A 13,355-nucleotide genomic window follows, 5' to 3' on the forward strand; every position below is an offset into this window, starting at 1 on the left:
CCCACCAGATCACATTTGCAGTTAACAAGAGTCACCCCACTGTTGCCCACTTAATGACTCTCTTGCTATACTTGGCAAACTTTCAGACAAAAAAAAGGTATCAGCCAGAGTCAGTCAGGCTTTTTAAATATCGGTAATCTAGGATCGGCCAAAAAACTGCAATCAGTTCACCGCTACTGTCTCTACGTTGCCTTTTTTCTGAGATCCACCTTTAACAAAACATTAATCAGGTGAAAGTGAAGAAGATAAAACTTAAACTTTCTATCATTATTAATCCTGGATATTTTTTTTTGTCTGTATAAGCAAAAATCACAACACAAATTTCATGTTGTAGAAACTACAACCTTAAACATACAGCTGGAGCTACAGTGGAATAATTTAGAATAAAACAAATGTTTTAAAACAGCAGTAAATATCTTGGCTAAAGTTCTGTCTCAGTTGCCAACAGGGGTTAAACATGCCTCCACATATAGAGCTCTGGAAAAAATTAAGAGACACTTAAAACGACCAGTTTCTCAGATTTTACTCTCTATAGGTAAAATGAACATCGTTCTTTTATTATATGAACTGCTGACAACATGTCTCCAAAATTCTAAGCAAAAACTTTGGATTTATCTGCAGAAAATGATAAAAAAAGATGCAGTGCTTTCAGACCTCAAATTATGCAAAGAGAACAAGTTCATATTCATTTTAAAACAACAGTACTAATGTTTTAACTCAGGAAAAGTTCAGAAATTAATATTTGGTGGAAAAACCAGGAGGTTTTCAACACGGTTCAGTGCAGAGGCCTCTTAGTTTTTTCCAGAGCTGGATATAACAAACTGAGAGAAACTATCAAAAATTAAAACAATAAAATGTGCCAAAAGAGACATCAGATCTAAATCGATACATGGTAGGAAGAATGCAGCAGTGTATGTGCGTAATACACAAATACATATTAAGCATAATGCTGCAAAATGATATATTATTATGCATTCTTGGAACCAAACTGTGGACATAATGTTCTTCAGGTGAGATTCAGGAAAGTTTCTCTCCTGCCCTCCTCACACTTGTGTGTGTGTGTGTGCGTTGGGGGGCGTGCGTGTGTGTGTGTGTGTGTGTGTGTGTGCTGCATGTTGGAAACTGGCGTTCACTCCTGCTCAGCCAAAGAACATTTCCTCCCAGCATGTGACAGACTTTGTGAGAGGATAAGTTCTAATGCAAGACATATTTTTGAACCCCAAACTATTAATTCATAATGTATAAAACTACCCATACGGTTTATGTGCCTCAGGCCTTTTGAACAGTAGCAAATGCACAAACATAGTGGGGGTTGTGTGTGTGTGTTTTGACTTATCCTCCACTCCAAACCTGTTTTAGGTGAGACCTAAACACACCTTAGCTTGGCACGATGGCTTAAGATTGCAGTGTGTGTAGCTTGCAGTGTGTGAGAGACTTTTACCATCGGCAGCACGGGGAGAAGACAACAGGTATTTATACTGACAATATACACTACTCACAAAAAGTTGGGGATGTTTGGCTTCAGGGTGAATATTCAAGATGGAACTAAAATGCACTATGACCTTTACCAGTGTGACTTTCTGTAAACTTTTGAATTTACATGTCCAACTTTTTCCACAACTCTTTCTTTTCTTTATCGGCTCGTGTGCGGTCTCAGGTTCTGTGTGAACCAAACTTCATGCATAATTCACAACTTGCCTTTGAATCCTTGCACCTGGAAAACTGCTCAAGATATTTGATTATAAATTTGCTTGGATGTTTTGATTATGTCATTGGACAAAATGTTCCATAATTATTATAACGCATTTTGCAATACTTTCTGCTGCGTATGTAATAAAATTAAGATTTTGTGCAAATTATTGCAAAATTCAGAGATTACTCTTTTTTAATGTAACAATTAATGTTACATTGTTACATTAATTTTGCCTTGATTTAGGGGAACTCAGTGTTTCGGCTGTTTTCCAGTTTTCTGAGACATTGATGTCAAGCTGTAATTGATGCTAAACGTTAAATGATATTTACCTTTTTGCTGTGGCATACCCACCGCTGATGTTGGCTTTTGTTTGACATTGTGCGTAAGATAACATCATTGTAGCATGATTTTTTTTTTGCTACATTTTCCATAAATTTGACCAAAAAGTCAAATATTCTGAACATTTTGTGAGTAGTGTAGGGGCCCCTAAACTAACCAAGCAAACCTGCAGATATATGGACTCACTCTTACCTTTATAAAACTTTACTGTAGCAGTTTATGAATGTATGATTGTTTCTAACTAGGATTTAGAGAGTTTTTATTTAAAAAGATGTAAAATTTGGGGGGTTAATGTGTGTTTTACATAATTTAAAAACCAGAAAAGTATGCAGGGGCGTGCTGTGGTGGCGCAGGGGGTTAGCACGCCCCACATTTGGAGGCCTTAGACCCGCGGACGTCGCGGGTTCGACTCCCGGTCCCGACGACCTTTGCCGCATGTCCTCCTTCAAAAATGGTGCCGGCTCAGCTGGCTGCCTGCAGACGCAGCTGTGTGTGTTAATCTGTGTATAAAAAATTCTTGCTGTAACTGCGAAATAATTTCCCTGCTGGGATGAATAAAGTAATTCTTCTTCTTCATAGGGTAATTTTTTAAATTATTTTTACTGCATACTTGCTTTAATTTCTCATTTAGGAGATGCTCGACAGTCTTTGAGTCACCTATATTGCCAACAATATCTCATGATTTAACAGATTTACTTTAGTAACTTGTTCACATTTGAGTAGAGGTAGGCCTGATTTAATTTAAAGAATTTTGTGAAGTCATTGATCCAAACATAATTACAGTTACACCCAAAAAAATAATGCACACTTTAGTTATAAATTATAAACATAAATTATGCATGAGCAGATGTTTGAAAAGCACCAACAGATGCATGTTTACTTGAGTCTGCAGACGCCTGTTGGCTGCAAAAGGAGAGTTCTGCTGTCAGCTTAACGTTTTCAGTGAAACTTAGTTCTTTTACAGTAAATTACAGTAACAATGACTGAGAGGACAACAATGACTCTGGATCTCTACAGAAGAGCAACAAGGACCTTTAGCAACACCAACTGGAACGCAGAACGGTTTTATTTTGAACATTCAGTCTTTTATGGAGCATAAAGGTTTTTAAATGTTGACAGCCTTTTCAAATTCTCTAAAACGAGGCGGGGATCATGTGCTGCTGCTACAGCTTTACAAAGTATCTTCCTCACATGATTTATTTTTGTTCTATAGGAAACTCCCACTTTATTAAGTTATCCACCCCTCAGGGTGACACAAGGCGTAACGCCATCGCTGCTACATTAATGACCATCGAAGGAAAAACAGGTTATCATAAGTTACATTCCAGTTACCTAGTAACACTGTTGCTGGGTGCAAAGGCCTTTTTCACCAAAATGTTAGGATAGACACCAGAAGCTTTTCATGAGGTCCAGACTCTGTTGTGATAATTGGACCCATCCTCTATGACAGCACTCTGTATTTAGATTTAACAGCTTTATATTCTGAGGCTTATTGTGTAAATAGCAGCATAGCTGACAGTATGTAATTATTGTTTATCTCTGACTGAAAAACTTTGAGTTAGTTACATGTACTTGAATTAAGTTTGTCCAACTTAATATATTTTCAATTTTTTTAACATGACAACTTAATAAACCTAATATATTTACTCGTATAAACTTAATTTGATTACTTGGAACAAATGAACTATTTATGTTTTTTAAGTTGGATCATGTTTTCTTTTTTTTCAGTGGGAATCCCCTTCATATTTCAGGTTGTGGGTCGTCAGCGTCATACGGTGATAATACTGTTGTTTAAGTAAAAGTGTTATGGATCAGAATTCACATTTTATCTTAAAGGTTAATAGGAAACATTGTTTTTATTTTGAATATAGACTTATTTCATAGTTGAAATGCATCCATCTTTGTTTAAACAAGAGAGTTGTTTCATTTGTTGTTTTTAAATTGAGGTTACAAAATGACAATAAAAAATAAATTGTGTTTGTCACTTTATGATTGAACTAATTAATCAGATTAACTGATGAATTAGTATAAGCTCTTAGTGGCAACTCTACACTGGATGTGTAAATATGCAGAATTTTTATTTATCATAAATTTACCTGAATTGGACAGTTGGACAGTAAAATATATTTTTTATTACATTTTATTTTTATAAAACACGTCGTCCATTTAGTTCTTACACAATCGTCTTAATTAATCCCTGATTTTATTCTGAAGAATACATAATTGTGAGTTTATTGCAAATTTTGCAAAGAAAAAAAAGAAACATTGGGTTTAAGTGACTTCCAACTCCCACATGCAGGTGGCAGTATTTCTTACTTTTATTCCACTACTGCCTCAGCCTTACTAAATCTAGCAAAAATCTAGCTACATAAGCTCCTAAAAGAATACAAATGTTTGTTTCCAGTCTGTCTACGTGGATTTTTCCCATATTTTTTTCGATTTTTATGAAAGAATATTATAAAATTCCTTGCACATTTTTCCAAAACGGCACCACAAAACCAGTGAATTTGATTGCAAAAACTCACAAAATCATACATAAAATCATGGAAGGACTGATAATAGTTGGAATACTAAACTCACTTGAATATTCTCAGGAAAATTAACTGGATGTTAGCCGAAACCATCCGAGCATCACGTAAAAAAAATTAAAAATGAATGGATATCTATGCAAAGTTGTACAGCAGATAACACAGATAACAAATCTTCAGTTACTCTTAACACAAAAGCGGATATTTTAACTGGTTAAAAATGGAAAACAGTTTTAGGATTGTATGTTTTTTCTATTTAAAAAATAAAGACCCTGTTTAGTAATGAACAAAAACTCAGAGGGTAGAAGAATGTTCATTTCAAAAGACAGAAGCAGTCCAGGGTATATGCAAAATATTCTGCAAATAGGACTGAGGAGAGGAACTCCACTATTATGGTACCTGTTGTATTCCCATTTGCACAGACAGGTTTTTATTTTTGTCTGAGAACAAATTACATGGAAATGAACGAAGCTATTGCAGAATGTTATCTTAATAATTTAAATCTACTTTCCAATCTCACTCTTGCATATTTCCTCTGCGCCAACACTCGGCACGCACCAGGTTTTTAAATATATGGAATATTTGTCACGACCAGAGTGCAATCAGGGGGAAAATTACAGCCACATCGCCTTCAAAACTCTCAGACACTGTTTTCCCCCCGGAGAGAAAATCATCATTAGTAACACTTGAAGCTCAGCAGTCAATGCGTGTCCCTCACAAATAGCGTTTTAAGAACTTCACTGATATCCCATTCATCTTAAGTGCAGCCCTAAACTACACTTTGAGTGGAATGTTATAGGTGATAAGGAATTAATCGGAAGAAAATCTACCCTCGGGTTCCTACGGATTACCTAAACCAAACACCTGCTCCCTTTGAGCGCTGAAAATGAAGATGAGTACTGTACGTAGAAAATCAAAACCCACTTGCTCAAGAAATAAAAAGAAATACCTGATTTATTCTTGTGCTTTCTTTGAGAAGGTTGAGTCATATTTATAAAGCATCACCGGGAGGAAAGTGAAATATATGCATGTTGTAGATGCAGAAAGCTTGGTCAGTGCAGAATGCATTTTTTCATTTTCTAAGCTGATGTTCAAAAGCTTGATGAAAGGAAATACATTTTGCTGAAACACAAGCAATCAGGTTAAATAATTTATAAATAATGTATTTCAAAAACAACACAAACAGATAAAACAACATTACCTTTAATTGCGAAACTTAAATGAACTTGTAAACCTGAGAGGCAAAGCTGCAGGATAATTAAAATAAATAAATGGTTTAAGGTTCGAGATTAAAGTCTCAGTTTAAGAGTCATTATGCAGCTCAGTAAAAATTACACCCACAACTGTTTATACATGAATGAATAAATAATCAAGTCCAAGAATAAAACTATATATATATTTTTTTTTACGGTGGAGAGTGGAGGATGAGTTCATTCTCACAGCCGGAGGGAAGAAGCTGCTCCTAAGTTTGTCAATACAGCAGCAGCAGAATGAGCAAGCTGTGCCTGGAAAGTCTTTATTCTATTAGCATCCACTGTGTTTTTCACAAACACCTCCATCCACTCACTGGGATTACTGATTTTCCTCCAGGGGAAGCGTTGCATGTTAAATTTTAAAGTTTCACAAACGGAGTTGCTGCTCAACTTCCAGTGTTATTTACTTTATGTTTTCTATTTCTTTTATTCAAAAGAGAAATGCACAAAATATGACCACTCCACATTCAAGCACTACAACGTGACGATTTCTCACATTGACTACAACTACACCAAACAGGAAGATTTAAGCTGATGTCCAGCAACGGATATTTCTAAACCTTAACCTTTTGACCTAAAAACATGCATCAAAAAAGAAGTAAAAAAGATAAAATAAAATTCTGGTAGAGAAAGGCTCTTAAAAGAAAGGAGTACAGAAGAAAATGAAAACTGAATCTAAACTCAAACAGGCTATTCTGCAGCTGATCAAACATTTATGAAGATTAGACCTAAAAAGTTCAAAAACTACTTAGAAATCTAAAAGTCTTCAGAAATTCAAAAGTCAAAACGCCTTAAAGGCTGCTATAACTGTGAAAGTTGCAGGGTTGTTGGGCTGCAGAGGCAGGGAATGTTCAGGTAGCAGCAGAAAGACAGTCATCTTAAATTTCTTAAGATATCCTAAAGGTTTGGTGAACAGAAAGTAGGAGATTCAAAAGATTTTTACTTGCCCTGAACTAAAAGATCTAAGGGTGTAATTCACAGCAGGTCTGTTCAGTTCGCTTTAATAAAACTCCAGTTCATTTGTTTCTTGGTTCTCATGCAGACCAATAAAACAAACTCTGGTCTGCCTACAAATCTAAGTAGGTCTTGGTCTGGTTGACGTAAAATCTGGTCGGTTTGAATTCATATGTGAACGCCAAAGGCAGGAAGACTACGGCATTCTGGGTAAATACAACTAAAACAACGCAGTCAGAAATCCTGCAACCGCTAACATTCGATGCCACGCCATTTTTGTTCACATTTTGTGAAGAGGGAAGTTGCCTCTTCTTCAGAGGTTTTCGTGCTGTTTCCTTGAGTGGTTAATCATGCAGCGCCCCCACAGGCGAGGAGGGGAACAGTTTTTTGTTTTAAAGGGTTTGGTTTGTTTGACACAGAGCAGTTTGAAAGCGAACTGCAGCAGCTGAAAATGTAACAAATGTAGTAACTTGAGTGAAAACACCCCGAGAGACTGGCCAGGAAGGCGCCTGCTGATCCTGAACCCAAATGAAACCCTTACAGTTACTGATGCTAACTGCAGCCCAGTAAAGAGAAACTTTCCCATTTTGACTTTCCAACAAAGCACCAAACAGTGGACAAAGAAAAATCGCAGAAAGTGATAAGAAAAAGATTAATCTCGACAAGGCCATTGGGTTTTGACTAGGCCTGCCACAATAACAAATTTTACTGGACGGTAAATTGTCGACAGAAGTTATTGCAATAAATGATAATATTGTTTTGAGACCATTTCAAGTCATATAGTGCCAATGAGATAATAATAATAATAATAATAATAATAATAATAATAATAATAATAATAAAAATAAAAAAAAAAATAATAATAATAATAATAATAATAATAATAATAATAATAATAATAATAATAATAATGATAATGCACAAACACATTCTCCAAGATCAATTAACTTTAAATTCTAATGAACATTTAACACTGGAACTGGAAGACATTTTAAATATCAAAAATAAATAAACAACAGAAATAACAATTGAAATGAATAATAAAGTCTCTATAAACAAAACAGTCCTTCAAAATAAGGGCTAGTTGAGACCAAAGCACCAGACTGGAGACTTTTGTCACCCAGTTTTTGGTGGAAAAAGAGAGAGAGAGAGAAAAAAAGAGATTTATTGATTTATTGCTTATTTGCATTTTTTCATTTTTCGAAACTGATATTCCATAAATACAAACAAAAACTCATTGCCTAGTGCAAGTATTATGCAACTACTCTAACTTGAAATCTGTTTTTATATCTCTCTGGTGCAGTAAACTGACTTGTACTGTAAACAGATACTTTGATAAATTAATTAAATTGAATATTCATCTCAAAAACATAAAGCAACTTTTATCCAAAGCTATGTGTTTATGCCTACTTTTTTCCAGCTTCAGTTTTAAATTCATTTACCAGAGCCGGGGTTATTTTTACAGATGTGTTATGAAAAGATAAAAAATTAAGAATTCGTACAGAATATAATCAGATTTGAAAAAACAAAACAAAAACTGGAGGCATGAAACGGAACGCAGTTGAGAGCTTAGATCTCTTGTAAATTATTGATTTTGCTTTCACGTTTCTTTTTTTAAATCATTATGCGACTTTAAAACTCATTTAGTGTTGGAGCAAAAAGGCTTCCCAACCGGAAAGGGGGGGAAGTATCCGACGCTGCATGAATGATTTAGGGGAACCAACACAGGAATGATTTCTGAATTCACATCCACAAAAACAATTTTAGCCGTTTTGCTCCTGCAGTTGAGTGGATTTCATTAGTATGTAAGGTGGTTTGTTTTCAGCATCAGCATTCTATAGTTTTACAAACTGATGATTTCTTAATGACAGGCAATTGGTGCATTCCTATTTCAAGCTGTGGCATACAATAAGACATTCAAAAAGGGAGATTCTAGAGTTTTGCCTGCAACTTAAAGTCCTGCCTTTATTTCTTGCAAATTTTTTCCCATCCCTTGAACTTTTTACCATTTTGTCATGATAAAAACCACAAACTTTAATGCATTTTGTTGGGATTTTTTTTGTTAAAAGCCAACACAAAGAAGTGACAATTTGTGACCGTTTAATGCACATCAGAGTAAATGTAAACAGGTGTGGAGAATTATCTGTTCTCCATGCTGGGTTCTTGATGTATGAGGTTACAGAAGAGTCAGTGAGATGAATTCATGAATTTCATTTAATACCAAAATACAGCTGGTCCATTTCACATGCCACCTTTAAGAGGCAGCAAGTTAAAATGGCATCCCAGAAGAGGTTCCCATTCCCTTTGTTACCCTCTCTCTGAGCTACTCCCCAAAGAAGGCGTGTCATCCTTTACCCCAGCTCTCATTTGCATTTCCTAACATGCCACATGGTCCTAACATGGTTTAGCTTAGCTTTAGCTTAGCAGCTAGCTAACAGAGATAGAAGGAAAACACAGAATTATTTATTCTCAACACATGATTCATGCATAGTAATAGCAATGGTCACGTGGCTAGCTATAGCAGCTAACAGGCTGTGTTAGTGATATACATATCGATGTTCTAGACCAGGAGTGTCAAACTCAAGACCCGTGGGCCAAATCCGGCTCACTGTAGCTTTTTATGGGCCCTCTAGATTGTAGACTAAACATTAAGTATGCTTAAATATTATGTTTTCAATCAAATCAATGCAGTTTTTATCTGTTTTATCTGCCAAGTTATATCAATCAGTCCCTCCAGTTTCTTGAGAATTATTGTGGAAAATCATCAAATCCCCAAACCTTTTTGCGCTAATAATTGGGAGTTTATTGCCGATTTTTCTCAAAAATTGTGAAAAACTTTCTTACTTGCACTAAACAGCGGCCTCAGCCTTAATTGATGTCAGATTATAGTCCATGATCTACACAGCGAGTAATAAAAAGTCGCATTTACTGTCATAAATAAGTGCAAATATCGCAAATATTTTCAAATTAGTACCACAAACACTTTGATTTTTATTGCAAAAAAACCCACAAAAAGAAACACAAAATCCTGGAGGAAATGAAAAGATTTTCAATAATATTATTTAATTTTAAGAACAGTTTTTGAACAGGTTTTATCAATACATTCTGGCACAACTTGATTTGGCCAAAAACAAAAATTTGTTTGACGCCCCTGATTTAAACTGTTTCTCGACATGGAGTCTGTTTTCTAATTAGGTGAGTCATAAAAGCAGCTGGTTGCACCAGTTGAAAGGCAACAGGAAAACATTGAGGCAACTTTTACGCAACATTTTGACTTTCTTTTTGTTATAAAGTTTAGAAAATATGTTTGGTTTTCCTTCCACCCCACAGTTACGTGCAGCTTTTTATTGATCTATCTCATAAAATTCCCCCAGAATATATTAAATCGTGCGGTTGTAACATGAAAAAATGTGGAAAAGTTTAAGAGGTAGAAACTGTGGGGACAATTTCATGTCAAAATGCAGTTTTACAACATCTGAAAATACATACGACATCTGGGTCTAATTACCTTCAGTTTATGTACAAGCAATTCATACAATCCCATCCACTGCAACAACAGATGTTTGTTAGCATTATGACATCTCTACAGCCAGAATCAGTAATTATAATTCAAAGAAAGAGGCTTGTGTTAACTACCATATGTTTGCTCCAGAAAGCGTACACAAAAAAGCTCTCAGCAGGCACACACAGGCGTAAACAGACACATGTATTTTGTAGAAGCAAAGCAAGAAAATGTTCTTCATCTGGGCCGCTGAGGAAGAGTCACTCAAGTCTGCAGAAGCACACATGAAGCCAAACAATTAATAACGGAGGTGATTGCCTATAGGCCGCCATCCTGCAACGTATCTGCACATGCTAGCAAGGCAAAACCCACAGGTAATTACAGGGGATTACATGGTGTGAAGGAGAGGTGAGGCAGGAGGTTCAGAGCAGCGAGGTCAGAACAAAAGATGATGCAGAGAGAGAAAGAGATGATGTTGCCACATTTACGCCAAAGATGAGAGAAGCTGATGGAGATGATGAGGTAAGAAGCTTAGACGAACCCCCCCGCGGATTCACCGGCCAGCGTTTGCTTTTAACACCCAGCAAGCAAAAAATACAAGCTCCTTAGTGACTTTGTAGAGGCTTTTAACATCGTAAACCAATTACCAACTCCAAGCATGATGATGACAAAAGGTCACCCTTTTGTCTAAAATCGACACATAATCGCAACAACCCAGCGGTTCCTGTGGAAATCAGCTCTCACCGGTTTATCAGTGAAGGGGGTCGACTCAGAGGGCGCCATGTCGTAGTACGGGGGCTGGAGAGGCAGCTTCTGCATTTCCTCATCTTTGTCAAGATGAACCACCTGCAAAAAACAGCAAGAGGTCAGCATGACAAGAGCTCCTCAAGCAATTAGTCCTCCAACTTTTTACTGGATGTACAGTAGCTGAAAGACACAAGACAGCAAGAACAGAACACGTTAAATTAACCATTTCTGACTTATTTTGCTCAGATGCAACTTTTCTCTTTTTTTGTGGTTCTAATGAGAAGAAACTGGCATTGCTAATTTAAGATCTGACAAGGATTACAGCTTGACAGTATATTAAACTTTCGGTTGCAGTGCTGAACTCTTGCACCAGTTATTTTGTCAAATTAGTGACTTCCATATCAGAGAAACGCATGATGCAAATCTCTGAAATAGCAGAGCAGCAACGTAAAAGCTGAAAGAAAACGGCACAACATAGCTACAGGGATTTTATTTCATGCCTTAAGGTGGGATTCGATTGGCAAACACAGATAGAAACAACTGACCGTTGGCTGACACAGTTTATATCGCTTTGTAAAAGTATTTAAGCCTCTTGCACCGTAATATTTCATCATGTTACAACCACAAACCTCAAACAAAATCTACGCTTTTCAAAAATGTTGAATCTCCAAAGTCACACAAGAAGAAAAACAAGAAGGTTGCTCTTGTCAACTGAGATCAAGATGCACTTTTTTGGACTACAAATGTTTGCTAGAAGCTGGATATTAATCTAAAAAAATAGCGTCAGCATCATGATGTGGGAAGTTAAATTGGAGGAAGTTGCAAAGGTTTCATAAATAATTTGTTGGAGGACTTACGACTCCAACCAATCTGATTCAGTGTGAATTATTTTGCAGAGAAGAATGTGCCAATAATCAGATCATGTTTCATATTTATTAATTTTATTTATAAGAAAGAAAGCGTGCAAACCATACTTCTGTTTCACAATTACTACCTTTATTGTGTTGGTCTGTCATATAAATGCCCCAAATATACATCTTACTTTGTGGTTGTAATGTGAAAGAATGGTAACTAAATATTTTTGTGTGTTACTGTTCCACCTCTAACTAGTAAGCTAATCGTTTTAACTTTGACACAATTAAATAAATAGAAACCGTTTTTATTGGGTGTTAAAACAGAAATGTTTAAATCAACAAGCGTGTATCACTCTGGAAGTATCGCTTTTCCTGAATTTTTTTTTTTCCAAGAAAAATAAGAAGAAACAATAGGGACAGCAGTAAGAGGAATTTACTGAAATATACCAGTCTCAATATAGCAGCAGTTACGAGGAATATGTATCCCAAGGCTTCATTTTCCCTGCTAAGCTTGTGAAATTATGACACATTTAGTACTGTTGCAGATAGTTATGGCCTAAAACATACAGCTAACGAGAAGCACAATGTCTATACTAACACGACCCCACTGTGTGTTTCTAATGGATAAATATCCACCTGCAGGGTGAAGGCTTCTGGCAGAGAGAGGCGTTTAAGGGTTTTTAAGGTTGTTTGCTCATAATAAATACTCAACACACAGAGATATTAACTGATGTTTGTTTCACTTTGCAGTAAAATGTAAAAAAAAAAAAAAAGAAAAGTGATTGAAAGTTATCAAAGTAGCCAAAAACAATGAAAAGTGTTTCATCTCCGCAACAATGTGCCGTTCAATTTAAGGGATCAAAAGGCTGCCCACTGCCGTTTGATTCACTTTTTCCTTCCAGTCAGCAGTAGCAGTTGAACTCCAGTCAATACACTCTTGGGTACTGTGAACCTATTTATGTCAAAAGGTGAAGAATTTAATGCCTCAGTGGACATACAGAGAGCTGAGCACTGGACTTTAGATGTAATAAAATGGCAGAAAGACTTATTCGAACAAAAAGGAAAAAAATGCTCCAGCCTTGTTGGTGGTTGTTCTCTATTTGGCTCTCGGAGCAACAAACATTCAGGCCAACTGGATGGTTTCTGTGCCTGGTATACATATTTCATTTTGGGTCAGCTGCACAGAAAGCTCTTATGCTGGAGAATGTTGTCTTCCTAGCATATCCGTGGTATTATTACGGCACTGCAGAGGTGAGAATAAGAGCTTTCGTCGATGTACTTCATCTCCTCCTGCCTGCTTTGTCTAGTCTGTTTTTCCTGAATGGTTGGTTTTGCCAGGGGCGCAGTAGTTGTTGCGTTTAGTCTGCTTGATCATAAATGTTTGAGCGGCTTCCAGTCGGCTGCAGAGGGACTCTGGGGACATTTGGCAGTTCTGAAAAATCGTCTCACATGCCTCACAGTTGAGCAAATGCAAAAAAAAAAAAA

At 36.4% G+C, this 13,355-nt stretch overlaps 1 protein-coding gene across 3 annotated transcripts in view; it reads right to left on the reverse strand.

Moving 5' to 3' along the window:
- The window catches only part of nectin1 (nectin cell adhesion molecule 1), a 232,907-nt gene that overhangs the window by 24,377 nt on the left and 195,175 nt on the right, over positions 1–13,355 (reverse strand). For all 3 annotated transcript variants that reach the window (XM_023351836.1, XM_023351837.1, XM_023351838.1), the window contains one exon: positions 11,014–11,115. In XM_023351836.1, coding sequence (XP_023207604.1) covers positions 11,014–11,115 — 102 coding nt within the window. The remainder of the gene's footprint in view (positions 1–11,013; positions 11,116–13,355) is intronic.

This window comes from Xiphophorus maculatus, chromosome 18 (assembly GCF_002775205.1).
Source record: "Xiphophorus maculatus strain JP 163 A chromosome 18, X_maculatus-5.0-male, whole genome shotgun sequence".
Taxonomy (NCBI): Eukaryota; Metazoa; Chordata; class Actinopteri; order Cyprinodontiformes; family Poeciliidae; genus Xiphophorus; species Xiphophorus maculatus.